This window comes from Channa argus, chromosome 1, assembly GCF_033026475.1.
Source record: "Channa argus isolate prfri chromosome 1, Channa argus male v1.0, whole genome shotgun sequence".
NCBI classification, from domain to species: Eukaryota; Metazoa; Chordata; class Actinopteri; order Anabantiformes; family Channidae; genus Channa; species Channa argus.
The window spans coordinates 13,523,010-13,549,166 of record NC_090197.1 but is presented as its reverse complement, the minus strand read 5'-3'; the positions used below and the strand labels follow the sequence as shown (position 1 = coordinate 13,549,166).

The following is a 26,157-nucleotide window of genomic DNA, read 5'->3' as shown; positions in this document are numbered from 1 at the left end:
TGTAAAATCATTTTAGCCCCAGGCAACCCTCCATGAGGGTGGGTTGACAAGATAATCATTCTCACTCTCTCTGTTTGACACACAACCAGTATAAAACTCTCACAATTTGCCTTTAAAAAGATTTGTATTTTATCTTTTATAACTGATTTTAATTGAATGTAAATTCAGGATATGGTTCTGAACATTTGTATGACAGAAATCAGTAATGTCTGCTGGATAAGCCGGACACAGGATACATGACTGGAGCAAAGAATTTGAATAAAGCAACATAAAGTTCACTTGTTATCTGTATAACCATGTCAATAACAAAAATTCTGACATGATTATATGCAAATTTTATGCAATGAGAAATAGAGCATGTTTTATCAAGTACGGTATCAATCTGTGTGGCGAGCCGTGATCGTATAGTGGTTAGTACTCTGCGTTGTGGCCGCAGCAACCCCGGTTCGAATCCGGGTCACGGCAGGCAGACTTTTTCACATATGACAGTGTGTACAAATAAATAAGAATCTTCTTACTTCGCATGCACAACTACTTTGGTTCACACGTGACCAGCTGTCACATTGCTGATTGAGCACCGCCAGGATTCCAGGTCCCGTGAAATTCTCTATTCTCTATTATCTAGTTCTCTATTCTCTATTCCAATAAAGAACAAAAAATAAACAAGATCAAAAACCTTGGAAGATATAAGTTTTGACGGGTGCAAACTGCATAATTTAAATACACAAATATCGACATAAACCTTAAAACATATGGAAATACAAAAAGTTAATGATGTTAATGTGAACAATGGATGTGCCAAAATTTGAACTTCATTGAATAGAGTCAATAACAAACTAGAGAACAAATTACAAATGCTTAAAGTAAAAATAAGTGGACCTAAAAGGACACACTCAGCGTGCGTCTGATTCAGTGGCTCAGCCGTGATCGTATAGTGGTTAGTACTCTGCGTTGTGGCCGCAGCAACCCCGGTTCGAATCCGGGTCACGGCAGACCGTTTTATTAGGGAGGTACATACACATCGATCCTAGGTTAAACTCCCGTTTCATTCACAGACTGTTGTTCACTCTCCATCTGTGCGTATCGATGCGTGACGTGTTTTAGTTTCAGTGAAACAATGTGCAGTCATGTCATAGGCGTAATAGAAAGTGAATGTATTCGAAATAAATATTTCCCACTGCTGTGCAACATCTTTAAACGGTAACCAAATTCAATGTTGGTACTGAAAGCAATTAATTGTAAACCAGAGGTGGTAATAAGTGCATGTACTTACAGTAAGTACAAATTACTACATTTTAGTGGTGTATCTTCATTTTACATATACATTTCCATAGCTCCATTCAAAAGTTACCTTTCGTTTTTATTCCTAATAAAAATGCTCATGCTTTGTTAACCAGCTGTAATAAATGCAGGGTAAGTACAAATCAGCTTCACCTTTACCAACGCTTTTGTAACACACCAGCTCTCTATAGTAGATAACACATATATTGTGTCCTTATTGTTTATGAACTTTTTTATTTAAACTTTCTCACACAAATCGAGGATTAAATATTAAAATACATTGTTTTCTTGTAGTACTTGTACTTTGGGAAAAAGTTAACTTAGATCATGTACCAAAAGAATGTACATGGTCTAAAGAGTGACGTTTCACTAAGTTGAGGTCTCGCGTTAGTACTCCCCCAAATCCCGTCCAAGAGTCCAACCAGGAAGTGAATGGCGGTGCGGAAATATAGATCCACCTCACGCTTGCAGATCTGTTTCAGACCACAGTTTTTGCATAGACCAGTACTTTCCTGCATGGAGAGGACAGCCGAGTAGCCAGCAGATGTCTTCGGCTAAAAACGGTGGACGTTTCTGACAAGACGATGTCATGAATGGACGAGTAGCCAGCCAGTGATCCAGCTGTGTCCTGTCACTGACTGCCTGTAAACACCGGTAGGTTTAACGTTAACGACTGAATTGGATGTATTTTATGCCGCAGCATATAACCTAATAATTCGGCGTAAAACCTGCAAAATGTGGCCACAACAACAGTATGAAAGCTGAGCTGAAGACAGCAGGCTTCAAAAGAGAAAACAAATCCTTTAATTATTACGAGGCAAACCACAGTAAAGCAACCGTGTGGTCAACTTGACAGCTCAGAGTTTAGGTAAGATAAAGGGCTTTAACGTTACTCTGCCTCTAGCCTTCTTACACAATCAGCCAGAGGGTGACGAATTGCTCCCAAAAGTTAATAACTGCAACCTTGGGCCAATAAGTAAAGCTGTGGTAGATTAATTTAGATGTAATCTACTAATAATTAGCCAAAGTTTTTACACCAAGGGGGTCATTTGAAATTAGTTAGAAAACCCTCAAAAACATTTGTCTTTGTGTTACATTTTCTATCAGGCCTGGACAGGCCCTGCTGCTGTTAGTCCTTTGTTTGGTGTTTTTTTTTTTAAACAAAGACAGAACCAGAAGTTGTGGTAAATGATCTTAACTAGTGGGAATCATGCGTTATATACTAACTGAAAGGCCTGACAAATAATTTCTTTGACACAGAAAAGAGAAAAAAAAGACTAGGGTGATATGTAAAACACTTTCCATTATATAGGTGCAGTTGACAATTACTTTCCTTTAAACATTTTTTCAATACAGAGTCAGGCAGTGGTGAAAATTTTAGATGACAGGATCATCAATTGGGGCTTGCTGAATAACAGTCTAGAACCCATAGATATTGAGTTTGGTATAAAACCTTGCAAACAAAATCAGAAAACTGTCACATTTGTGAAACTGAAACAAGTTAATGTTTGGAATATTTGCTTGAAGACTGACTAAAAATATTACTAAAGTAAAACTAATTGACAATCTGTTTTTGGAAATCCATTTCAGAATCTCATATTTCAGTATGGGTTTTGACCCTCATTATTTCTTCAGCTTAAAGCGAAATGTCAGTAATTTATTATTTATATTACTAAAGCTATAAAATGAACACATTTATACCAAAAGCACAGTGTCATACATTTCCACAATGGAACCATTTTGTTAGCCCCTCCCTGCCTGAAAAATAATATAATCTTTCAAATTCCAAATACTGTAGTAACACATACATATTTCTCCTCCATCTGCGACTCTTCACTTGCAGACATATGGCCTTGCTCCTCGGCTAGGCGAGGGAGACACTGACGCAAAGCAAGCATCATGTTTCTGAAAACATCGTTCACCACCCTGATCGTGGGGGTGTTTGTGGTGTATGTGCTCCACACCTGCTGGGTGATGTATGGTATAGTGTACACCAAACCCTGCGACAACCCCAAAGGTGACAACTGTATCACACCCTTTCTGGCAGGGAAACCAAAACTACAGGTCAGTAATGTTACAGTACAGTATTCTTTCTGTTCGTCTTTCTGTGTGGCTGTTTTGCTTTAGTCAACAGCACAAGAACGAGGCTAGAGTATACTAGAAAATTGTGATAATACCCATAATCTCTCTTTTTCTGTGGATCCAGTTGAGTATCTACACTGCGCCGCGGCCCAATGCAGATGGGGGGCATACCCTGATTCACAAAGAGGAAAACTTTGACATCAACAGCAAGTTTGAGAAGTAAGTGAGAAGTACCTTTTAGTTGCTTCTTGGAGTTTGCACAGAAATTGCTATTATTAGCCCTAAAAATGAATTGTCTCTGTGCTTAGCTCTGAATAGTCAGATTCAAAGCTATAAAATAGCAGAAACTTAATGAAACTCAATGCATTAATGAATTATTCAGATGAATGGATATTAATATTGCTAGTCACTAAACAATGTTGAATGTGCTTCCGTTCAGTCGTAACTAAATGATATGAAGTCGTAATGTACATTTGTGTTTTTTACATTTATTTTAACAACTATGGTTTCAAGCACTTTATAACTTAATAGTTAAATTTTTTAATACATTTAAACAAAATTCTAAGAAAGGCTGTTTGATTGCATCCATAAACCAAAATACCTTTCTTCTGTTAACCCTGTTCCCTCTTTCTCTTTATGTCCAGGATGGTAAATGTCTCTCTTCCTAAGAAGACCCGTAACAATGGAACTTTGTATGCACTAATATTTGTCCATCAAGCTGGTGTCACTCCAATCCAGGATCCACGACAGGTCCACTTGGTTGCTCAGCTCACCACGTACATGATCCCTAAACCACCTGAAATCTCTTTAATATCCGGCAAGGATCAAACCCAGGTATAGTGTTTGAAAATAAAGGATGATCACATTTTTTTGTGAGGCGTCTGTGACAAAATAAAGATAAATATAGTTATAAATTATTAAATACTTCTTACACTAATTAGGTCTTACACTAATTATATATCGATTGATCCGGATTTAATCATCATTTGTTCAGAACTTTCTCTCTCTGGTGTCTGAACATATGTACATGATCACACAGGGCCAGAAAGAAGAAGCCCAGCAGAAGAAACCATGGGACAGTAACCCTGCAGGTGGCGCAACTGGAAGTGGAGCCACTTCCACATCAGATCGCCCAGTCTCCCACTGGCGTTCACGCCTGACACTTAACATTGTCAGTGACCACTTTGTGTTTGACAGAGAATACCTGCCAAGTGACGTCCACAGATACCTCAGAGTGTAAGAAGAACAAATAAGCAAAATTGAAAACCATTGTTCTTGGAATTATTTCAGAACTGGTAGATTTAAATACAATGTGTCCTGGTATGGTCTATTAATTTGTGACAAAATCAGATGCAGAAGAACACAGGTTTCTCAGTCGGTATTTGTAAAGTGGTTGTAGTGGGGTTTTGGTTATGTTACAATGCATTATACGGTCCACAAGTTGTATCAGAGGATGTGTTATCTGTTGCTGTTTCAGATTCCAAAATGGTAAGAAGATGGTGTATCTACCTCTGCTGTTTGTTGATGAGCTTAGCAACCGAGTCAAGGACCTGGTGGCAAGTTTTTGTTTTTAAATAAATGTTACATAATACATTGCAGCTGATATTTGGCAAGTCACCCACGGTATGTTTGCATGTAAATTCCGTTTGTTTTTTCTATTATTTGTTCCGACTGTCAGGCGCTACAGTCATGAATTGTATCCTGCCCCCGAAGAACTGAAACCTTGACGAGTTTTTATTTTGTTTTTCATGTGTGTGTTTGTGTTGGAATGTGTAGGAGATCAATAGTACCTCCATGGAGCTCCCCCTGACCATCTCCTATGATTCCATCTCTCTTGGGAGACTGCGATTCTGGATCCACATGCAAGATGCTGTTTACTCTCTGCAGCAATTTGGTTTGTTGCTCACTCTATGCCCCCACACACACAAAGATAAACAGTTTCTGTCTAAATACCATGTGCATTTATCTCTGTGTTCCTGTATTTGTTAAAGGTTTCACAGAGAAAGATGCTGATGAAATTAAAGGGATCTTTGTGGATACCAACCTGTACTTCCTGGCTCTGACCTTCTTTGTAGCTGCCTTCCATGTGAGTCTGACTCCAGAGCTGAACACCACATTACAATAGAAGACAATAAAGTTTGTTTTTTTTAACTCAGAAGAGCTAATATTGGGCCAAAATGATCTAAAGGCAGTAAACCTAAATCCATATCTACTGTAGTGGAGTATCAACATTTATATATGAAAGTCTGGTTTTAATCTACTTTCTTATTACTACTTTTACCAGTAATAAGAAAATAAAGATAAATGCAATTTACTGAGCATTAACAAGGCACTGTATTTTTACAAATTTGAGTAAATAAAAATTTTTATTGCTGTTTTTTAGCTCCTCTTTGACTTCCTGGCCTTCAAAAATGACATAAGCTTCTGGAAGCAGAAGAAAAGTATGGTGGGAATGTCCAGCAAAGCAGGTAGGTAACTCATCAAACACTATTGGATATCGAATGATGTTTGGAAAGTTTGGAGATTTACCTGCACATTGTACAGTAGTATGTAGAGTGTGTACAATACAGCAAGTAACTGTCAGTGTGTAATTACCATTTTCTCTATTCTGCTTCAAGTGCTGTGGCGATGTTTCAGCACCATTGTGATTTTCCTGTATTTGTTTGATGAGCAGACCAGTCTGCTTGTCCTTATACCTGCAGGAATCGGCTCCATCATTGAAGTAAGAGCATATACTGTACACTGGAGGAACACACACACACACACACCTACATTGCATACAAACATAGCTACAACAAAGCATAAACATTAATTCAGACACACTATTATTTAATTTGACATAACAACAAATTCAACAACTTCATTGTTTTGAGAATGTTTTGGGCTTTGCATGACTCAAGTATTGTGTATTGTTACATGAGAAATATAATACTCACTGGAGCTAATGTTTTAAAGTGTAGTTTAAAAGGATGGATTGGGCTATATAATACTCTTTGGTTAAGGCATGATAGTTTGGGTTTGTTAATGTTTTATTTTTTGCAGGTATGGAAAGTAAAGAAGGCCTTGAAGATTCAGGTTTTCTGGAAAGGAGGCAAACCAACATTCCTGGTAGGTGTGGGAATGTGTACATGTCTTACTGTGTGTGGTCTGGACAAGTTTTAGATCAATGCCATTACTATTTGAACATTTAGGCCAGTCTATATAATTTTTAGGGTGTATTTAAAGGTTAAGGTTAGAAGTGGGATGAGGTTAAGATTAGGGTAAGGGTTAAGCGTAAGGGTTAAGCTTAAAGGTTAAGATGTGTTTTTGCTTAGTTTGCTTGTTTGTTTTTTGATTTATTGACCTCACATTTTAACAGCTTTAATAATATTTGAAAACCTAAGAGTGTTTTCTTTTTTTCTGCACAGTTTGGAAAATTGGATGAATCAGAGAGAAGAACGGAGGAGTATGATACTCTGGTAAGACACAGTCACTCACACACAATATTCTCTATATTGACTTCATGTAATTTAATAGATGCACAAAAATTGATCATTGCTCATCCTGTGTTTCTGCATAGGCCATGAAATATCTTTCATACCTCCTTTACCCATTGTGTATTGGAGGAGCCGTTTATGCTCTAATATTCCTACGATATAAAAGGTAGGCATCTCTGTGTGTTCATAACAGTTTTACAACAGGATCATTAATCGTGATTATAATGCCAAGTTTGTTTTCGTCATTGTCTCTTATTTGTCTGTGTTTCTTTGTAATAGTTGGTACTCGTGGCTGATCAACAGTTTAGTAAATGGTAAGCCAACGCCTTGTACCTAATTAAGTAGTCTCTTAGTACAGTAAAAGTATTGATGATTACTCCTTGTTACATTACTCCTTGTTTTGATTATAATCAAAATGTTCTTTAAACTTTAAAGGTGTATATGCATTTGGCTTCCTCTTCATGCTTCCTCAGCTGTTTGTCAACTACAAGGTCTGTGTATTCCAGATATTGTGTTATGTTTATAATTATTTCGAAAAGGACTGACAAGCTAAAAGAGACATATGTTAAACACAGAGTCAATTGTTTGTATATTGTATTTTTGGGGGGATATATCAAAATATCTGCATCAGATTTGATTTTTGCATTTCCAACAATCGCCTTAAACTTTTCTGTTATACTCTTTATTAAACAGCTAAAATCTGTGGCCCATCTGCCCTGGAAAGCTTTTATGTACAAGGTGAGAACACACACATTGCAAGCCAATATTCACCTTTCACCTTTCACCAGTAATGTCTTTTTAAAGATGTGAATTCATTTGGGTGATATTTATAAACTAATGTACATGTCATTGATAAATCCATAATAGTTATGTTCTTTATCTTTTTTGATAATATTAATTGATATTAATTGATCATCACTAGGCATTCAATACCTTCATCGACGATGTGTTTGCCTTCATCATCACCATGCCGACGTCTCACAGACTGGCCTGTTTCAGAGATGACGTTGTGTTTCTCATTTACCTCTACCAGAGATGGTATGTGGACAGACACCACAGGCGTGCCTATTTAACAAAAATTACCAGTAAAGCATACCCCAAAATATTCCTAACTAAATCTCTCTTTCTGTATCCCTCCCCAGGCTCTACCCAGTAGACAAGAGAAGAGTAAATGAATATGGAGTTTCATATGACGAAACGCCAAAAGGGAAGCCTCATAAGGAATAGACACACTATTTGCTTCCATGATCTGGTATCTGCAGATTTTGACTTTTTTTATTGACCCTATTGCAAAGTCAGCATCTGCTTATCTGCCACTGTCAGTGTGGAAAGTTTGTTTTGCCCTTTCTAGTGCATTACAGGAAAGGTGGATCCGCTATAACCGTTTTTTTTTTTTTAAACTGATTCAACAACCCAAGAAAAATTTGTTTGTGATTTGGTGTTAATGGCTGACAAGTCAGACACTGCTCAGTTTTGATATCAAAAAGTACAAAGATGACAATGGTAGAAATTCACCTTTTCCCTTTGATCAAATCTTTTGTCATTCATGTCACCTCTATATGTGCAGTAGAATATAGAGGTCTAAAAATAATGTGTAATATAGCATTATACTCATGAAATGTGGGTTTATTATCTTAACAATGGACCTTTGCTAATGCAGGGCATCCATATCTGTTTGGCTTTTTTAAGCAATTTGATAACATTATTTCATAAGAGCCAAAATGATGAGAGCTCTCAGAAAAATCAAATGCCCAGCTGAGAATAGATATGCTTAAAAAACAACAGTCATACATTTTAATTATGAAAAGAATTTTAAGGAATATACTTTGCTCCTATGCACTTAAAATCACTGCTGTAAAACCTCAGTAGACAATAGTAATTTGTTGCCATAGTGATAGGAATGAATAATCTGAATGTTCCAAAATCTTGAGCTGCATCAGAAGCAGAAAGATTCAGATTTGTTCCCATGGAGATGGGGGATGTACATAAACATTCCAGAATTCTAATCTTTAAGATTCCTGCTTTGTCCACGCATGATATCTTTAATTACACTGTACAACACAGGAGGCTACCACTGAAAGCCATACCGTCATTTTTATCATTCTAGTTTTGTTGTTTTACCTGATTGAGTATTTTTACATACCATGGCCAAGAAAGTATGTTAGTGCCAAAATGTGAGAATGATTCTTTGAACTGTTTGTGAACTTTGTACCATAATTGGTCACTGACATTGTGGGGGAGACAGTAAATGGTAAAACTTGAGAAAAGTATTACTGCATCTGGATTTACAGTCACTGTTTGATTTTTGACCAATTTGATTTTGTTGTTTTTTTTAAATAGAAAGACAGGTTTTTTTCTTTTCCTGTGTAAGTGCAGCCCAGAGATATTTGTTTTGAAATTGTTACTTTTGTTTGTGTTTTTGATTGAGATGAAATAAAGTTTACTGACTATGCTTTTTGGAGTGAATTTGAAATCTCTGAACATTTTGCTTCTCTACATATTTTTCACCATTTAGGTGTTATTAATTTTAAGTAATAGGAACACATTGAAGAGTGGAACAATGTAATTCTTGGTACATTACTTCTAACTAGTAATATTCTTAAAACCCATCTGTTCACATTTTATTATTTCATGTTCGTTATGCACAGATATTTTGGTCGGTATCTGGTGCTAAAACACAACAATGTTCATGCTTTTACAGATTAAAGACTTGAGATAAAACACAATATCTTTATCATCCAGTTGACTGGGTCCAGCTCTTGCAAAGCATTTTAAATTGAAATACCTTTAGTCAGCCGCTGATGTGATGCTTAGTAAGGTCCTTTTTGCTGAGAGTTAAAATTCGTTTTACAAGTTTACAATTAAGTCATTTGAGGTCAATTTACCAGAAAACACACCTTAACGATTCCCAAAACATAAAAAGAGCGTCTTTCGTCACTATAAGTGCGCACTGACGTCGAGGGTCACGTATCTTTACGCATGGTATATTAGCTAAGCTCCCGCCCTCTGTCTTCCTTTTCTGCTGTAGGAAGTTAACGTGCCTAAGGTGCTTGGTTCTTCATCCGAAGCTAAGGCCCACAATCCGGCGACTAGCACTGTCAAATTTAGGCATCCGACGCTACAAATATAAAATCTAACATCTACAATGGCCTCCGTATCCGAGCTCGCCTGCATTTACTCCGCTTTGATCCTCCATGACGATGAGGTCACCGTCACCGTAAGTGTCGCGGCTTTTCCCCCACAACAGCTTAAGCCATTGGCATTCACTTGAACACCGGCAATACCTTGCTACGCTGGTGGTTAATGCTTTAAATAATAAAACTGAGATAAGTCTAAACCAGAATATTAATGTCTCTGAGAGTTTTGAGTGTGGAGGGATCTAAACAACCCGTCCACCGGCCAAAATGGCGGCGTGCTTGTTGCTATCATTAGGCCACGTTTATATATTAGAAGATCTCAGTTCTTTACAGCTATATTCAGGAATTTCATCTGAAAAGTGGCTTTTCATTTTTGCCCCCCCCCCCCCCCCAAAATTGAATCCTTTGAACACTTGTACATGTGTTAGTCAGTAAATGTGTTAGTCAGTGACAGGTGCTAGCTAACGTTATATTCATTCTTAGCTAATACAAGTCTACAAGAGCACGCTGCTATTTATGACCAGGAATAAAGGTATAACGGTAAATAAGTACAGGATATGATCACGTTATGTTACTGATCACAACGCTGCATTTAGTGCCTTAACACCATCCTGACATGTTTAGTACACGTGGGTGCTGCACGAACTTACTGAGCAGGACACAGCAAGTGTCATTTTAGGGAGCAACGAGTGATTCTCATTTTTAAACGATCTGTGAATTGTTTTCTTTTAAAATCGTATAGTAACTTTATCTGTTTGCATGGCAAACAATGTCCAGCACAAATGTCTACAGGGTCCAGGGCATTCTTTAAATGTTGTTTTTTTTTTTTTTTTATATTAAGAAGGACAAGTAGTACTTTCTTCCACTGGATAAGGTAGAGCTAGAAGTGTTTTCCTTAATGACTTTACTTACTTTCTGATAAACATTAAACTAGAAAAGTGTAACTTGGCAGATTAATTGGAAAAGTAAAAGTAGATGTAAGATCATAAGTGGCAAAAAAAACCCAGCTAATATGCTGTTATTATACAGTAGTGGTCTAATGATGTGCATGAAGCCCTTCCGTGAGTCAGGAACTCGTTTGAGGATGGAGTGAAGATTCTTCAACATTACTGTTTTGTGTCTGCAGGAGGACAAGCTGATTGCTCTGATCAAGGCTGCTGGAGTCACTGTGGAGCCATTCTGGCCAAGTCTGTTTGCCAAGGTAACAGATGGATACATATGCCAACACTCACACAGTTGTATGTGCAAGTACCCTGGCAATAGGATTATCTCTAGAGGTTGTTCAAGTCATTCATATTCAGCTGCTGCTGAATATAGAAGGCTCACATTTGTAGGATTTCTCCAATATCAGCCTGAGTCAAATATTAGAACCTGCTGTTGAGCAGGGCTGTTTGCCCCACACAAGTACAAGAAAGGACATTTTCAGCAATGTGTCTGTAGTGTGTAAGATATTTCTGCAAGAGGTCCTCTGACATGGTACATGTTCATTCAAACTAGTACTGCAGGTTTTTACTTAGTCTGCCTAATGATTTCAGTTGTCAGCACAGGTTCATAGAGCTCAGTCAGTGTAAGTGGAGTGTTAGCTTTTAGCATCACAGACGAACTTGTACATGACACTGATCAGTGAATGTTTACTGTATTATAGGCTCTGTCCAGCATTGACATTGGCAGCCTGATCTGCAACGTTGGCGCTGGAGGTGGTGCTCCCGCTGGAGTCCCAGCTGCTGGAGCTCCAGCAGCTGCTGGAGATGCACCAGGTAATATGACTAATGCAAAACCATGGAAGATTGAGGTCCTGGCACTATGATGCTTTGGGATATATTATGGCCCTGTTACACAAGTAGTGGTTAAATACCCTGATTGAAGTCCAAACCTTAGCCTTTACCAGGAAGCTAATTCCTGTATTTAGAGAGATTTTAGAGCCATTGTGGCTAATTTTGTTTCCTGTAGTTCAACTTATCCATAAAAGCTAGCATCTGTGTTTAATCTTGTTAACCATAAACCATTTTGTTTGTGCCTGCAGCCAAGGAGGAGGAGAAGAAAGAGGAGAAGAAGGAAGAGTCTGAGGAGTCCGACGACGACATGGGCTTTGGTCTCTTTGATTAAAACATCTGTTTTTATAAAAGAATAAACGTACAAAAATGACTTTGTCTGACTTCTACTGTTATTGCCTATAATCTACAAGACACTACTATAAAAATGATTGTTTGTCTTAACACCTATATTTGATACTACAAACTATAGCCTGGAGCACATGTGAGTTGGTGATCATCTTTCATAGCCCTGAATTTTAGTGGATATCAAGCATATTGTACAAGGTTTATGCTAATAGATCATGAGGTGGTAAATATTAGTTTTGCAAAACATGCATTTTTAAAAAAAAATCTTATACATCATTACTAAACTGGTGTATACCTGTTTAACTTTTAAGTCATTTTAAGATAACTTTTCTTACCAGATCCCAAAAGATTTTGTGTGTGTGTGTGTGCAAGCTTCAGATACTATGTTAAGTGGAGTTAACGACAGGGGACTTAAAATGGAAGCAGCCTTTCAAGTGTTAGTACTCCAGAATAAAAGCGGAGGAGCCACTGGCTTGTTAGGAAGTACTACCCCACCTCTTACAGTGCGATAGCTTCTCCAACTCCTTTATGTACGGTTATAGTTTATATAAAGTTATAATGCAGAATAATGTTCCAAGTTCCATGTGAATTTGTTTTAAGACAAAGACGTGCACCTGCTGATTCTTCAGATGCTGTAGTGAGTCTTTACCAACATTAGCTTTACTGAGCAAACGCAGGAGTTTTCTTTTTAAATGCTACAGAGTTGGTGGCTGGAGAAGCGGTCAACATAATTTATTAAGAATTATTAACTAGTAATTCAAAGAATTTGTAGTAGTGGTTTCTAGAAGTTTTTATTACTCAGTCGACGTGTTGTATTAATCACAGGTTTCCGTAGTGTAGTGGTTATCACGTTCGCCTCACACGCGAAAGGTCCCCGGTTCGAAACCGGGCGGAAACATCTTTTTTATTTTTTTTCATGTTTTGTTAAGTAAAAGACAGAGTATATGTGTACAGTGTGTGCTCAATGACTCAAGTAACTTTAATTTGTTAAGTACAACTCCATCTATTACATTTATTTACTCAAGACATTAATTTAGAATTTTGTCATTATGCCTTGACTGTAAAGGCCTATAGGGATTAGAGTCTGATTTATTAACAGTATCAAATAGAATAAGCTGATCTGACTATTCAAATCCAGACAAATGAGGGTTTTCAACGTGTGAAACTTTTAGGCTGCCTTGGCGATGGCTTTCCTATTCTCCATGTTTTGGGGTAACAAAGATGCAGTTTAATTAATTAAGTTTAGTTAATTAAGTTTAATTTAAAAAAAAATTGATTGTTTTGAGAAGTTGTCTATCTGTGACGCATTTGTCCACAGCTGAAGTTATTACTACAAATACAGTGATTTGACGTTTTGACATTTTAGTTTGAACGCCAGAACATATTTGATCTTGATGAGTAACTTAACATATCCATGAATCTATTGGTCTTCTATTTGTAGACGTGCTTGCAGATACTACAAAATAAATGTTAACAAAGATGACAGAAAAAAAATGTCTTAATGATAACAGTGTTTATTTGCTTAGTTTAGCAACTGTACATGTGACTCCTTCCTGAGAATGCTACTCACCTGAGAGGAGAGTGAACAGTGGAATGGAGAGAGAATGAGAGAGGAGGGAGAGAAAAACGGAGCTGATGAAGGGATCGGGAACAGAGGAAAAAAAACTGTAAAATGCAAGGGTAACTGCAGACGCAGAGAAAGAGTAAAGAATTAAACAGCTTTGTTGAAAAAAATCGAAATCTTGAGTAAGAAAAAAGGAAACATGATTGAGGAAAAATAAGGAGCAGGTTCGACCGGGAATAAACCTTTTAAACCCTAAACCCCAATAAAAAGGCATGTGCCCAATGCTTGGTTTAATAAATCACTGTTTAGTGTTTCTGTCATGGGGTTTTAACAGAGATAGGTTACAACTATACAAATGAAGGTGTGTAAACAATACATTCTTAAAAAAAAATAAAAAATAAAAACGGAAATAAATCTGTGTTCCTGAAAATCCTCTATCAACTTAACCAAAGGCAATTTGACAATGAGGGTATAACTGATAGTTTACACTGCATATTGTACTCAAGAGTCGTGTGAAGACCGAAATGACTGATGAAAAAACAAAAACAAAAATAAACATACAAAAAAAAGCAATGGTTTTACAGTTGGGCTGTTGCTGAACGTGATCTGGGTTTATCGAGTTAGGCTATATCAGAGCATTAAGTGAAAGGTTTCTTTTTTCTTTTTGTTAATTGCAGTTTATTTGGCACCAGGCACTGTACAGAAACAATAAGCACCTTCAATGTAATTCAAAAAATATCCGCACTTGACCTCCCACCCCCCTCCTTTCGCTTACTCTCCTCTGTTCATCCCTCTCACCAACACCTCTTGCCTCAAAAATGTGTTAAAAATAGAGCTTCTTTGTATATTTACCATGTAGTCAACTTAAAAGTGGCCTGTGTCAGTTTTTGTTTTTCCATAAAAACTATTTTGTTGTTCAAAAATCAGCTTATATAAGCGGCTGTACTGTGAATCATTTGTAGAGGAAGGCTGAAAAACAAGGATGAAAATAGTAATAATATTATTTTATAAAAGCATATTTAAACAACAATAAGAAATCATCTTCATTTTCCTCCTCATCCTGGCTTATTAGTTCCAGTTGTTACAACCTGCGTATGTGAATTGTGTGTCAGTTATATGCTTGTATGTACATTTGTAGTGTGTCCATTCACCAAAATGAGCCTCTGAAACCTTTGATTCACTTTCTTCAAAACATAAGGAGTAATTGATGATTTTTGAGGATACGTGATTGGACAGAGGGTTTGTGTGGATACCAAAGCAGATAATGCAACAAAGTACAAAACAACATGATAGTGACCAAAACATGGCGGCTTTTAGAGCGAGAGAGAGAACTCTTGAATGTTTGAGGGAGAAGAAAATGGAGCTGATTGTTTCAGTTTCAGTCACCTTGGCTGTCTGACAGTTCATTTATTTTCCAATCACCATTTCCAGCTTGATGTCCTCCTCTCTTCATGATTGGCAAATAGATATTCCACAGCATCTCTATCGCAACAAATACTCTTGGCCACACACCCTCGGGCTTGATTAGATCCTGTGCTAATGTGGGTGGGGCTGGGTGATCATCTTGATTCGTGATTGGTCAATGACATCCAGCAAATTCTTGGCATCGACTGCAAGGGCATGAGCTGCCATAAGCATCTGTTTCTTATAGTCCTTTTGTAAACTGTCCAAAAGAGATAAAAAAAATTCAAATGTGACCATCTGTAAAAAACAAAATTAACCAGTAAAATGTATATAGCTATAAAGCATATTCATGCCCACCTTGTCATGACATACTGTTGGGCGAGTTTCATCTTTGCTATTAACTCTGCCAGATCTGAGTTAAGCAGTTTCTGGGCCATCTCGATCTGTGACAAAAATCATAAACATTCATTGCATGACAAAGACAGGCCCAAAATACATTTTCCCACTGACAATCATGTCTTATGTCACTGACAATCATGTAAAATCAAGAATGGTGGGGAGAGAGATGTTACAAAGTCCAGCCTGGACTCAAACCATTCATATTTAGGCAGTTGTGAGTTTGTCGTTTGACATTTAGACCCAATATTTATGGGATGAATTTAGATTTTCAACTTCCATGCAAAATGTCACTTCAGTAAGTCAGGGCTCAACTTTTACCACATTTTGTCATGAAACAACCTTATTCCAAAATGGACCAGATTCATTATTTTCCTCAAAATTCTACAAACAATGCCCCATGATGACAACGTGAAAGAAGTTTGTATTTGCAAATTTATTAAAAATTAAACAGAAATCACACGCACATAAGTATATCCGGAATACCTTCACTGTATGAGTTTACCTCTCTGTGTGTGCTTGCTGGCAGCATATGAATAGTCTCATCCACTGTTGCTAGCAGAGTCCTCAATGCCAGACCCACCTCCTACCAAACAAACATCCAACTTTAAACCTGTTTTGTTGCAAGATTGACCTAAATCTCAATACTTAAATCGACAGCATGTACCTGCAGCAGACCCATCTTTTTGTTTCAGTTTTAATGTGGATCCTACCTTGACCATTGGGACATACTCCTCTGGAGCTGCCGGTTGAATCCTGTTGGACATCTCAATCACAGCTTTAACCAGCCCCGTAACATTCTCATAAACTTTGTCATTTGAACGATCCAAGTTGGCAGTGGGAGGTGGGCTGATCTCCTGAGGCTGCAGCTGGAACAGCGAAAGGAGAATAAACCAAAGACATAGATAATTTATTGTTTTTTTTTTTGGTAACTCACTTGTAAAAATTGTAAATAGCGCTTAAGTGTTCTTTCAGATACTGTGTTAAAATTGGATGTTTCTACACTGTTTCTAGGGACAACACGGGTGTCTTTAGTTACAGAAGCACAACACTAGGAGGCAGTATCTGATTATATTAAAACTATGGACAACGGGAAGATTTTCACACCCACACTCACACACATAAGTAACCACTAGATATCACAGGTCTACATGCATTTCCACCTACTGACTAAATACCTTGTCTATTCTACAGTGATAGACGAGTGTTAGGGTTGTTAGTGCTGAGTGACCTGTAATTAGTCAATGACAGGAAAAAAAAAGACTCAATGATTGGTCTTTTACACTTTTGCTACAGTGTTTAGGATTTAGATTTATGATTTACATGCTTTATGTTGACACTTCAGTCTTTTTCCTCACCAGACATATTGTGCAGTTTTAATAATCATTATAAATCATTCATTCACTATCATTAGCACATTAGTTAGCGGCACCCATTTTGTTTTATGGGACAGAGTGGAATTGTGGACGTGATATTTTGCTTCTGTTTATCTTTATATATATTTTGGCATGTCAATAATATAATTTTTCATCTCTGGTGAACTACTTTACAAAATGCAGAAAAATTTCTTAATGTCTTACTTCACAATGATAAAAACTATGAGCTAAATACCTCTACAGTGACAACAGACACACACAGATCAGCTTACCCTCCACGGCTATGGGGAGGTGAAAGATAGGAGGTGAGGCAGGGGCCAGATGGATTATTGACAGGGAAGTGGGTGACAGGGGTTGGTATGCAAAAGAGGGGGACATGTTTGACATATGGATTGTTGGATGTATATATGCAGAGTAACAGGGCATAAAGCGGGAAATGGAATAAGACGACAGAATGTTATAATCACACAGGGGGGAAATGAGTAAAAAGGGAGAGAGAAAAGGACAGTGCATTAGGTCAAAGGCACACATAACATAATACAGCATGCAGCCCATCACCATTATACCAAACAAACAGTTTATATGTCAAATAAAAGCTATAAGGTGGAGTGTGAACTGTCCAAACCAGGCGTGCGGGATGATAAAGATAAAATACAGAGCTGTATAACTTTCACAAAAAAGGCTAAATAATGGGCGTGGCAGAGGCATTTTGGTCCCAATAAATGATCTTAAGTTTCAGCACATGTACCTTAACCCCCTCGTTGTAGCTGTCCACAGGACAAAGGCTGGCCAAGTTGCCCAGGTGACTGGGAGCTCCAGGACGAGGCGGCTTCTTAGGAGGGGCCACATGTTCTGGAAAACATGAGTATCCTGGTTCTTTAGGATACAGTGACTAAGTGAAATTTATTTAACCACTTTGCATGAATTTTAAAAGGTACTTGTATATTGAGTTTATCCTTTCAAGGCTGCTTTTAATTTGCATCCTACAATTTGAAGCAAAAAAAACGTGTTCCTTTTATCAATAGGTATTTTTATTCTTCCTCATTTTCCCATAACGAGGAAATGGCATATATAAGCTATGGAATCAGTATTATTTATGTAATATACTTTAGAAACTACAATGGGGCTTATTCATTACAGACTATATTCACAGTTGCATTATTTCTATTTTTACATAAAGTATATGACTTAGGTTTGTGTTCCATTATTGCTGGTATGGAGAATGTTAGTATTTGAGTTCTCACCTGGTTTTCCTACAGGCTGGTAGATATGATGGCTGCCACCCTGTGCAAAGACAGAACAGGCAGCAAGTTCATTCTAGGAAGCTTTTACTGTTATATCAACCTTCAATCATAAAATAATTTTAAAAAAAACGGGCATGAGTTTTAAGTAAGAGGATTCATGTAGCCACTCAATCGGATTTTAAGCAATCGGATGGCTACTACTGAGAAGTCGGCTCAGCTATGTCACTGTTTAGCTCCATCTGCAGCTGATACAGTGTGGAGATGATCTCTGTAATCCTGAGAATTAACTTTAGCTTTACGATATTAGAACCACCATCTACTGTAAGATGAGACAGTGCAATGCTGCTGGGTTTAAAGTTCTCAGGAGCCCACTGTGGTCATGTGGTTGGACTGTAGGCAGTACCCTTCTTGGCACACAGGCAGGAATGCTTTCTCTCCCCCTCTGAATTTCTTCCTTCTGTCAGTTGTGCTGAACGCTTCTCTCTTCATCCCTCTTTTTCCTTTTCTTTTAACTACTAAAAATTCATCCATACAAATAGCGACTTACCGGTGCTTGTAGTGAGCCATCCTCTCTGTCAATACTTCCTCTGCTGTTTCTGGACTCTGTCTTCTGCAGACAAGAGATAGAGACAAAAAATTCAATTGTAAAAAATTATGTTTCACATCAATTTGCATAAAAAAATAAAAAAATGTTTATCAAACTTGTAGTTTTCATCATTAATGTTTTATACAAGACTAAAAAACAGCGACCTTTACAACTGTACAAAAATAGTAAAGCAAACACAAATGAGTGAACACTTTACTCACGGGTTAAAGACAAGAAATCTAAGCAGCTAAAATACCTGTATAATTTATTTTCCTAATCAAAAAAGGCATTTCAATATAAAATACATAATTTAACTGCCAACATTTTACAAACTTTAAATTCTACGAGTTATTACACTCTGCAGTAGCTTCTCATTTTCCACCTGCGTTGTTCACAAAACCATCCTCATCATCATCATTAAATCAGTAAGGATGAAGAGAACAGAAAAACACAACCAAGGTCACACAGAGATAAAGTCACAACTACAGCCTGTTCACACCATTAACCCCTGAATCAGAGAATATTATAAAACACTAAGAACAAAACATGACTGCTACTTCTCCCCAGCTGTCCTTGTCTTTGTTTCGGTACCGTTTTGGTGAAGCATGCCTTGAAGAGATGCATCCTGGGAGACAAGTGCCTTAGGAAGACAGGAGGAGGAACACAGAGGGTGGAGGCCATCGAAAAAAGGGAGAGATAGGGACAGAAAGTATGAAGAAGACAGAGATGGGATCAAAGGAAAATGTAAGTCATAGAAAGACAGAAAATTCAGAAGGCGAAAGAGAGAAAAGAGACGACTGTCTGCAGAGAGTGAAGCAAATGAACAGAGAAAGACAGAAAAACTGAGTCAGGGGTAAAGTTTTTCCAGAGGAGGAAAAGCTCCACTGAGCCACAGAGACTAAATCCTCGAGAAAAAAGATCTCCCTTCTGTTTCTCCCTCCCACTATTTCCATCTCTCTGCTTCTCCCTCCGTTTCCCTTTTTTTCCCCCTTCACTCTCAGTGATCAGTGAGTCCTTTCTCGTTCCTCCCTCTCCATTGCTTCTGCCAATCCCACTTCCTTTCTCCCTCCTCCTGTCCTCCACTTGTTTCTCCATACAAGCGTCCATCTCCTTCTTTTCAGGTCTTACTTTCCATCCCTCTTTTTATTTATTTGCCCATTTCTTTTACTTCTCCAGCTGGATCCCCCTTTTATTAGTCACAAGCTTCACATCTGTATTTCAGGATTATTCACTCTTCTATTGCTTTGGCCGTATAATATTCCAATACACATTCTGTATTAGTTACACTTCATTTTATTTAACCCGAGCCACATTTGTCTCAAAGCTAAAAATCCTACTTGTCACCTTGCTTCCCAAGAGTAGATTTTCAGGGAGAATCACATGAGCCAAAAGCCTTTACTTGAATTTGCCTGCTAAATTTACTTTAAGGAAGGTTCAATGACATCTTTGACCCGGACCTGAACGCATCGAACATTTTAATGAATGGAGGGTTGGTAGAGCAGTTGTCTGTGAACCACGGGGTGAGAGGTTCGACTCCCAGTTCTCCTGGCTACAAGTCGAAGTGTCCCTGTGTAAGAAACCGAACCTCGTAAAACTGTCTCTACTTTCTGCTATGTACTTGTAAGTAATACTGGGGGAAAAAAAAAAAACATTTGCTAAGTGACTGTAAGTGACTGCTAAGTAATTGTAATCACTATGATTGATGTCTAAGCCCCAGTATTCACCACTTGTAGTGAAATGATGGTGTAAACTTTAAGAACAACTCTCAAGTATCCACATATTTGATCACATCTTTGTTATGAGCAATCAATCACAGACAGGTCTTTCGAACAAAAGGCCTCACACTTTGTAATACTGTCAGAACACTGTTTTGTGTTAAATATATGCAAGATGGCCAACACGATGGCTATAAAAATTACAGCTACACAGATGTTCACTCAGTGTTTACAGGACATAATCCACTCACAATCCTTACAGTTGAACCAGCTGGCTTTTATAACCAATTTTCTGTCGTACTTCACTGTATGGCTTCATTTTCAGCTACTAGAATTGTGACGACAAGGTCTGACCAAAGATTAGCAAAAACTTTGAATTCATCAGGCTTAAGTATTTATATGAACAGACTTCGAGGGGAATGGAAAGAAATCTGCAACCAGTAGTTTCACATTAGTTCTTCTATAATGTCTCAAGTGTCGGGTTGATAACACATTGTTCCGCCGAGTCCATCCAACACTTGAAAACAGATGGGGATGAACTGAGGAAATGACTGGTGGGTGCAGAAAAGAACTGGTGCATCCAGGGAGCACACGGGACAAAAAATATGCCCTGGAATTCCAAATAACTAAGACATCTGCAATCCAGTCTCCCAGCTCCGTGCTGACAGATTTTCTGTTCAGTAAAACAATAAATGTGTCCTCAGATATGTAAAAAGGATGACAGATCCTAAACTAATTTCTTGGGGTTTTTTTTTCCTCTTGAGCCCCTCAGCTCTTTTATTCTGACTCAAAAATGAAAACAATCTATCAAAGCAAGAGTAAAAACAACCTGACCCGAGAGATAAGAAAAACAGACTTGTTTTGATTTGGCTCCTTTTGGGGAGTTTTCTGTCTGATGAGATATATCAAGCACTGCTGAGCCAGTTCAAAGCTTGATAGTTTTCAGCTCATGTGGTTATAATGAACCAAACAGAGAGGCTTTACTAAGAAGACACAGAAATGCAAACTAAATGCAGCTTTTTTTTGTCAACGTAATAATGTGTTTTTTTTCTGTTGATCCTTACTGTCAAAACATAGCAGCAACAGTTGATCACACTTTTACAACATCTAGTGTTTAGATTCTCAGTTTACGTGATTTTCTTTCCAGGATTCTGATGATCACAGGAGTTTTACTGTTTTGTTTATGTAAGGTTTAGGGTTTGCATGTTGAGAATCCTTGTGTCTTAGGTTTAATATTTCAGCACAGATTGTGTTAATAACATCCTACTCATTCTGATAGAAAACTGTAGTTGGATCACACGCCATCAGCCACAGCAATTTTCTTCCAGATTTCTTACATTTCCATGTAAACACAATCACTTAGCACATCTTCTCCTTTTTTGCCACTACTTCTCTGGCATCTACATAAGCTAAAATCAACAGCATCCCACAGCCTCACATGTTTAAAAAAACAAAACAAAAACAAAAAAACAAACGTGCTGATGAAATATGCAGTTTTAAAAGTAGCTTCAAAGATAAAGCAAAGTTAGGAAAACACCTATACATAGTGGCCACAGTTATGAGAATATGTGTCCATTTTTGGAGACTTTTCTCAATATGGCAGCAGTCAACTGACAAAACCCAAAAGAACTACTTGTGTATGAATATATGCGAAATACCATGAAGCTCTCCTCCTGCTCCAGCCACCGTTGGTCATCCTCCATTTGTTGTTGCTGCATCATCAGCCTCTCCTCCATCAGAACCTGGCCTACACATCCACTGTCCTGTGGAAAGAATGCCTACTAAAATTTGCATTTGTACTTTTGGGAAGAAAGTAGTAAGAGGACAAATACGTTCAGCACATTTATCTTTAATTGCTGACAAATGATGGATTAAACTGTGCCATGTTGGACATTCAGCTTGAAAAAGAAGGATTAATAAAAGATTTCTAGGTTGAAGTTGCAATTCAAAACTGAACTTTTCTGTGCTGAACACTGAAAAAAAGTCATCATACAGTTGTGCCAGCACTTCATTTTAATCCTCTTTATTCTATTTGCAAGTACTAAAAAACAACTTTCTTTTAACTTAATTAATGTGTATTTTCTACACACACTGTGGCACATGTAGTTCAATGATGCAGAGGGACTGAATAGGACAGAAAATGATGTTTGCTCTCCCATATCATGGGACAACTATAAAATGGAAACAGGTAATTTCAGAGGGGTTTTCGTGTTAAACTGTGTGAATATGTACTATATACATACTGTGTGTTTTTATGTGTGCACATTTGTGTACCTCCATGTTGGGGTTCCACAGAGCAGTGTGTTGATTCCAGGAATCAGCAGGAGGGTAGCTCCCTCCTACTCCTCCTACACCACCATGAGCTGATGGCTGAAGGTGGACAAAGAGAGAGAACAGAAACAAATGATTATTAATGTAAAACTAATTATTTAGCAAACAAATTAACAATAACAATATTTTCAATATTTTTTTCTTGTCATTTCTACACAGCACAAGACCAATCTGCTGTACACAAAACAGATTTAATGAAAAATGATTGAACTGTATTTATCTTTATATGCTTTTACATTTATTTGGTTTGCTCATGTCGTATTTTACTTTGAAACAAGAGCTGAAATACTGAACTAATTTACTAAGAATAATCCTAAGAATAAACCCTATTCCCTCAGTTGTCCTACTTGTATTCCAAAAATGGTATGATTGTCCAAAAAGCTATCGATTATTAAATATATATGTCAAATATGATTATAAAGCACTAGTCTGGACACAATGAAAGACTAACAATAATAATACTACTATACCCAAGATAACATTGATAACAAGGTTTGATTTGAAGCACACCCATAGAACCGTATGTGCTCACATTGCACTCAGTCCCTTGTGTAAAAGATGCCAAAATGTATAGTCATTATTTTAACTTATGATGTGATCTACTCTGATTTAAATAGCAGACAAAATTATAAACTCCTTATAAGGATGGGGAGAGAGAAACAGCTTAATAGCCTAAGAGCTGTAGAGTGGCTTTGATTTGTGCATGTGTGCGTGTCTTTTAAACTACAGGAAATGCCTTCTGTCTGCTTGGTTTATGAGAAGATGAATAACTGTGCTGAAAGTCTGTCTCATTTTCTCTTTTTGACTCTTGTTTGTGTCACAGTACTCACTGTCTTTCAACAGTGTCTGTCCTCTAACTTTGATCAGATGAGTACTACTTTTACTGAATTTATCAATCAACTCAAACATTTATGTAGGATGAAAATATATTGGCTTGTTTGTTAGATTTATTTTTACTGCAGTTGTCTTACATAGAAGATTGTACAAAGATTTGACAAAAGCTTATCATGGACTCTTTGCAGACCTCATCTTCTTTACTAGATTTAAGAAACTTAGTCAGGGTTAGGCTGCAATTCATTTTATGTTTATGTCTTTAGTTGACAGTACACAGGGAACCAGGGCACTGCCCAGCTTCTATTAGGATACATTTTGCTTAGAATCAAATGAATAAGAAAGGACATAGCAGCTTAAAAAACAAAAAAAACAACAGTGCCTATATTTAGATTTAAATCATGTTGTAACTGCACATTTTCTATATTCTACTACCCGTGTGTGAAATATATCTAACATCTCCCATGTTTGTCACTATGACTCCGTGTAATATGAGCTGAATACAAAATAAATAACTTGTAAATAATTGTCTCACTGTAATTCTTCTGTAAAACATATAAAGCAATACATTTTGGATTTTATTCTTAACACCACTTCTCTTTACGAACAGAGCACAATTTTTTTTTTTTTTTGTTAGCCCTGTGTAAAAGTTTCATAGACGCTCTGTGGAGTCCTGAATTCCTCATCTCTTGGCAAAATAGGCCAAGAGAGAATTTATTACTGCTAGAGGTGTGTGTTTGCTTGTGTCTTTGTGTATTTAACTTACTGGAAAGTGGTTGTGTTGGGGGCTGGAGAAGTAGCCTTCACTGGAGCGGGGACTGGGGTAACCTGGTCGACTGGGCTACAGAAAGAGAGGTTTGCTTTGTGTTTACGAACACATCAATGTCCTGAAATAAAAAAAAAATTAATAGGAGAGAAAGAGTTTTACTTTAGGCGGTGCTTCATCAGACCCTCCTGAGTCCCAGGAAACAGTGACTTGTCTCCTCATCTCCATTCGAAGTCTCTCCTCTTGTTGAAGCTTTTCCTCCTCCAGGATGGTGCTACAAAAATTACAAGATCAGGAATTTAATATATATGTTTAATTGACAGTCAAAAGACAGAATTCATACTAGTGAACTATGTAACTCTTTGTTTTATCTTATATTAGCGTTCTCTCTCTCCCTCCCTCCCTCTCAATATAGACAGGTTTATCTAATTTATCGTGCTAAATTATAAGTTACCAATACCAATTTCCTTGTGTTTACAACTAATAACCATGTACAGTATTCTCCCCAGCCATGAGCACATTTGATCTATCTACAAAATATTTACGTCTAGAACTGCAGCATGTGCAAAGTATGAATATGAAAAATCAAGTGTAATGCACAACATGCAAATCGAGCAAATAATAGTACTGTACATAAAGATCTATCATTGTAATTGCCATTTAGCTCATAGCGCTAGTACTTGTTTAATCATATCTGCACACATTGTAATAAATACAAGCAAGTTCTCTGTCTTACTCACTCTCTCTCACACGGACACACACACCAAACAAAAGCATTTTATTACTTGAGTTGCGTTTTGAGTTCGGTGAATCGCGGCCTCTTGCTGGGGTCGTACGACCAACATTTGGTCATCAGACTATAGAGGGTGGGTGGGCACTGAGGAGGCATAGCCAGTCGCTCCCCATTCTCTATCCTACCAATCACATCATTGTTCTTCACCCCTTGGAAGGGTTTGATGCCATACATCAAGATCTCCCACATGCACACACCTACAGAAAAAAACAGAAACAGACAGGCACTTTAGGGCAGACTATCAGTAAAAAAACAACACAAAGTCTAATAATACTTGGTGACATGAAAAAATGCAAAGTCCAACAAAATGGAGTGAAACTTTGAAAAAATTATGTAGCAAAAATCATTTCTTAAATCACCTTGAACACACCCAACTGATCAGAACTCACCAAACATCCAGACATCACTGGCAGAGGTGAATCTTCTGAAGTTGATAGATTCAGGAGCCATCCATTTGATAGGAAGTTTACCTTTAGAAGCTGAGACAAAAACAGATACATTAAAACTGAATGACAGTGTGTTTTGGGACAAACAAAAGAAAAAAGTTTTGATATAATTGGGTGTTTGGTCTATTTCGCATCAACAAGTAAGCAGGTCAGAGATGAGCTGAAGGAGCTGTCTAATTGAAATGCCAAATATGTTCAATAGATGACTTATGAGAAATTGCAATATTCTTATGTCACCACTAGGTGGCTGTAACATACAAGCAAGTAGAAAATATAACAAATAGCATGAGGCAAACAAACATCCATTGGTGTGAAAGTAGGACAATAAAAACTGTTACATAATTAACATACATTAATTTAAATGGATCAACAGTCACAGCCGTGTCTTGTATGTGTGTATGGGCTTTAGTGTGTGGAGGCTCATTACCTTTGTAGTAAGAGCTATCCTCCATGTATCGTGACAGACCAAAATCTCCAAGCATCACACAGTCGACTGAAGACACCAACACATTTCGTGCTGCTATATCTCTATAAGTAAAAAATCAAATCACTGTGGTTAGGCCTTAATCATAAATCCTATCTGTCTTAATTACATTTTAAAACATTCAT

The 26,157-nt window shown here is 37.4% G+C and overlaps 3 protein-coding genes and 3 non-coding genes across 30 annotated transcripts in view; 5 read left to right on the top strand and 1 right to left on the bottom strand.

The window, feature by feature from the left end:
• The first annotated feature begins 393 nt into the window (after nucleotides 1–393).
• Nucleotides 394–465, top strand: trnah-gug (transfer RNA histidin (anticodon GUG)). The gene has a single exon. It is a non-coding gene; the product is annotated as a tRNA-His (tRNA).
• Nucleotides 466–920: 455 nt separating this feature from the next.
• On the top strand, nucleotides 921–992 carry trnah-gug (transfer RNA histidin (anticodon GUG)). Its single transcript has one exon. It is a non-coding gene; the product is annotated as a tRNA-His (tRNA).
• A 688-nt stretch (nucleotides 993–1,680) lies between these two features.
• On the top strand, nucleotides 1,681–9,291 carry clptm1l (CLPTM1 like). The gene is made up of 18 exons (XM_067499661.1): nucleotides 1,681–1,935; nucleotides 3,125–3,345; nucleotides 3,488–3,582; nucleotides 4,008–4,197; nucleotides 4,403–4,599; nucleotides 4,841–4,919; nucleotides 5,140–5,257; nucleotides 5,355–5,449; nucleotides 5,747–5,831; nucleotides 5,982–6,085; nucleotides 6,406–6,471; nucleotides 6,771–6,821; nucleotides 6,923–7,005; nucleotides 7,119–7,153; nucleotides 7,275–7,330; nucleotides 7,533–7,577; nucleotides 7,762–7,877; nucleotides 7,982–9,291. The coding sequence occupies exons 2-18, from the start codon at nucleotides 3,181–3,183 to the stop codon at nucleotides 8,064–8,066; spliced, it is 1,665 nt and encodes a 554-aa protein (XP_067355762.1). The 5' UTR covers nucleotides 1,681–1,935; nucleotides 3,125–3,180; the 3' UTR covers nucleotides 8,067–9,291.
• A 543-nt stretch (nucleotides 9,292–9,834) lies between these two features.
• Nucleotides 9,835–12,121, top strand: rplp1 (ribosomal protein lateral stalk subunit P1). The gene is made up of 4 exons (XM_067499649.1): nucleotides 9,835–10,056; nucleotides 11,103–11,177; nucleotides 11,622–11,733; nucleotides 12,000–12,121. Exons 1-4 carry the CDS (start codon nucleotides 9,985–9,987, stop codon nucleotides 12,080–12,082), a joined length of 342 nt encoding a protein of 113 aa, XP_067355750.1. The 5' UTR covers nucleotides 9,835–9,984; the 3' UTR covers nucleotides 12,083–12,121.
• An 800-nt stretch (nucleotides 12,122–12,921) lies between these two features.
• Nucleotides 12,922–12,994, top strand: trnav-cac (transfer RNA valine (anticodon CAC)). The gene has a single exon. It is a non-coding gene; the product is annotated as a tRNA-Val (tRNA).
• Nucleotides 12,995–13,594: 600 nt separating this feature from the next.
• ptk2aa (protein tyrosine kinase 2aa) overlaps nucleotides 13,595–26,157 on the bottom strand; it is a 61,979-nt gene continuing 49,416 nt past the window's right edge. For 21 of the 25 annotated variants that reach the window (XM_067499568.1, XM_067499576.1, XM_067499491.1 and 18 more), the window contains 14 exons: nucleotides 25,976–26,076; nucleotides 25,492–25,581; nucleotides 25,095–25,299; nucleotides 24,472–24,583; nucleotides 24,310–24,384; nucleotides 22,656–22,751; nucleotides 22,040–22,159; nucleotides 18,628–18,690; nucleotides 18,081–18,120; nucleotides 17,585–17,688; nucleotides 16,174–16,329; nucleotides 15,966–16,046; nucleotides 15,422–15,507; nucleotides 13,595–15,323 (listed from right to left, as the gene is read on the bottom strand). In XM_067499568.1, the coding sequence (XP_067355669.1) occupies nucleotides 15,197–15,323; nucleotides 15,422–15,507; nucleotides 15,966–16,046; nucleotides 16,174–16,329; nucleotides 17,585–17,688; nucleotides 18,081–18,120; nucleotides 18,628–18,690; nucleotides 22,040–22,159; nucleotides 22,656–22,751; nucleotides 24,310–24,384; nucleotides 24,472–24,583; nucleotides 25,095–25,299; nucleotides 25,492–25,581; nucleotides 25,976–26,076 (1,456 nt within the window). In that variant the 3' untranslated portion in view covers nucleotides 13,595–15,196. The remainder of the gene's footprint in view (nucleotides 15,324–15,421; nucleotides 15,508–15,965; nucleotides 16,047–16,173; nucleotides 16,330–17,584; nucleotides 17,689–18,080; nucleotides 18,121–18,627; nucleotides 18,691–22,039; nucleotides 22,160–22,655; nucleotides 22,752–24,309; nucleotides 24,385–24,471; nucleotides 24,584–25,094; nucleotides 25,300–25,491; nucleotides 25,582–25,975; nucleotides 26,077–26,157) is intronic. The other 4 variants (XM_067499505.1, XM_067499595.1, XM_067499463.1 and 1 more) reach the window with 1 other exon arrangement.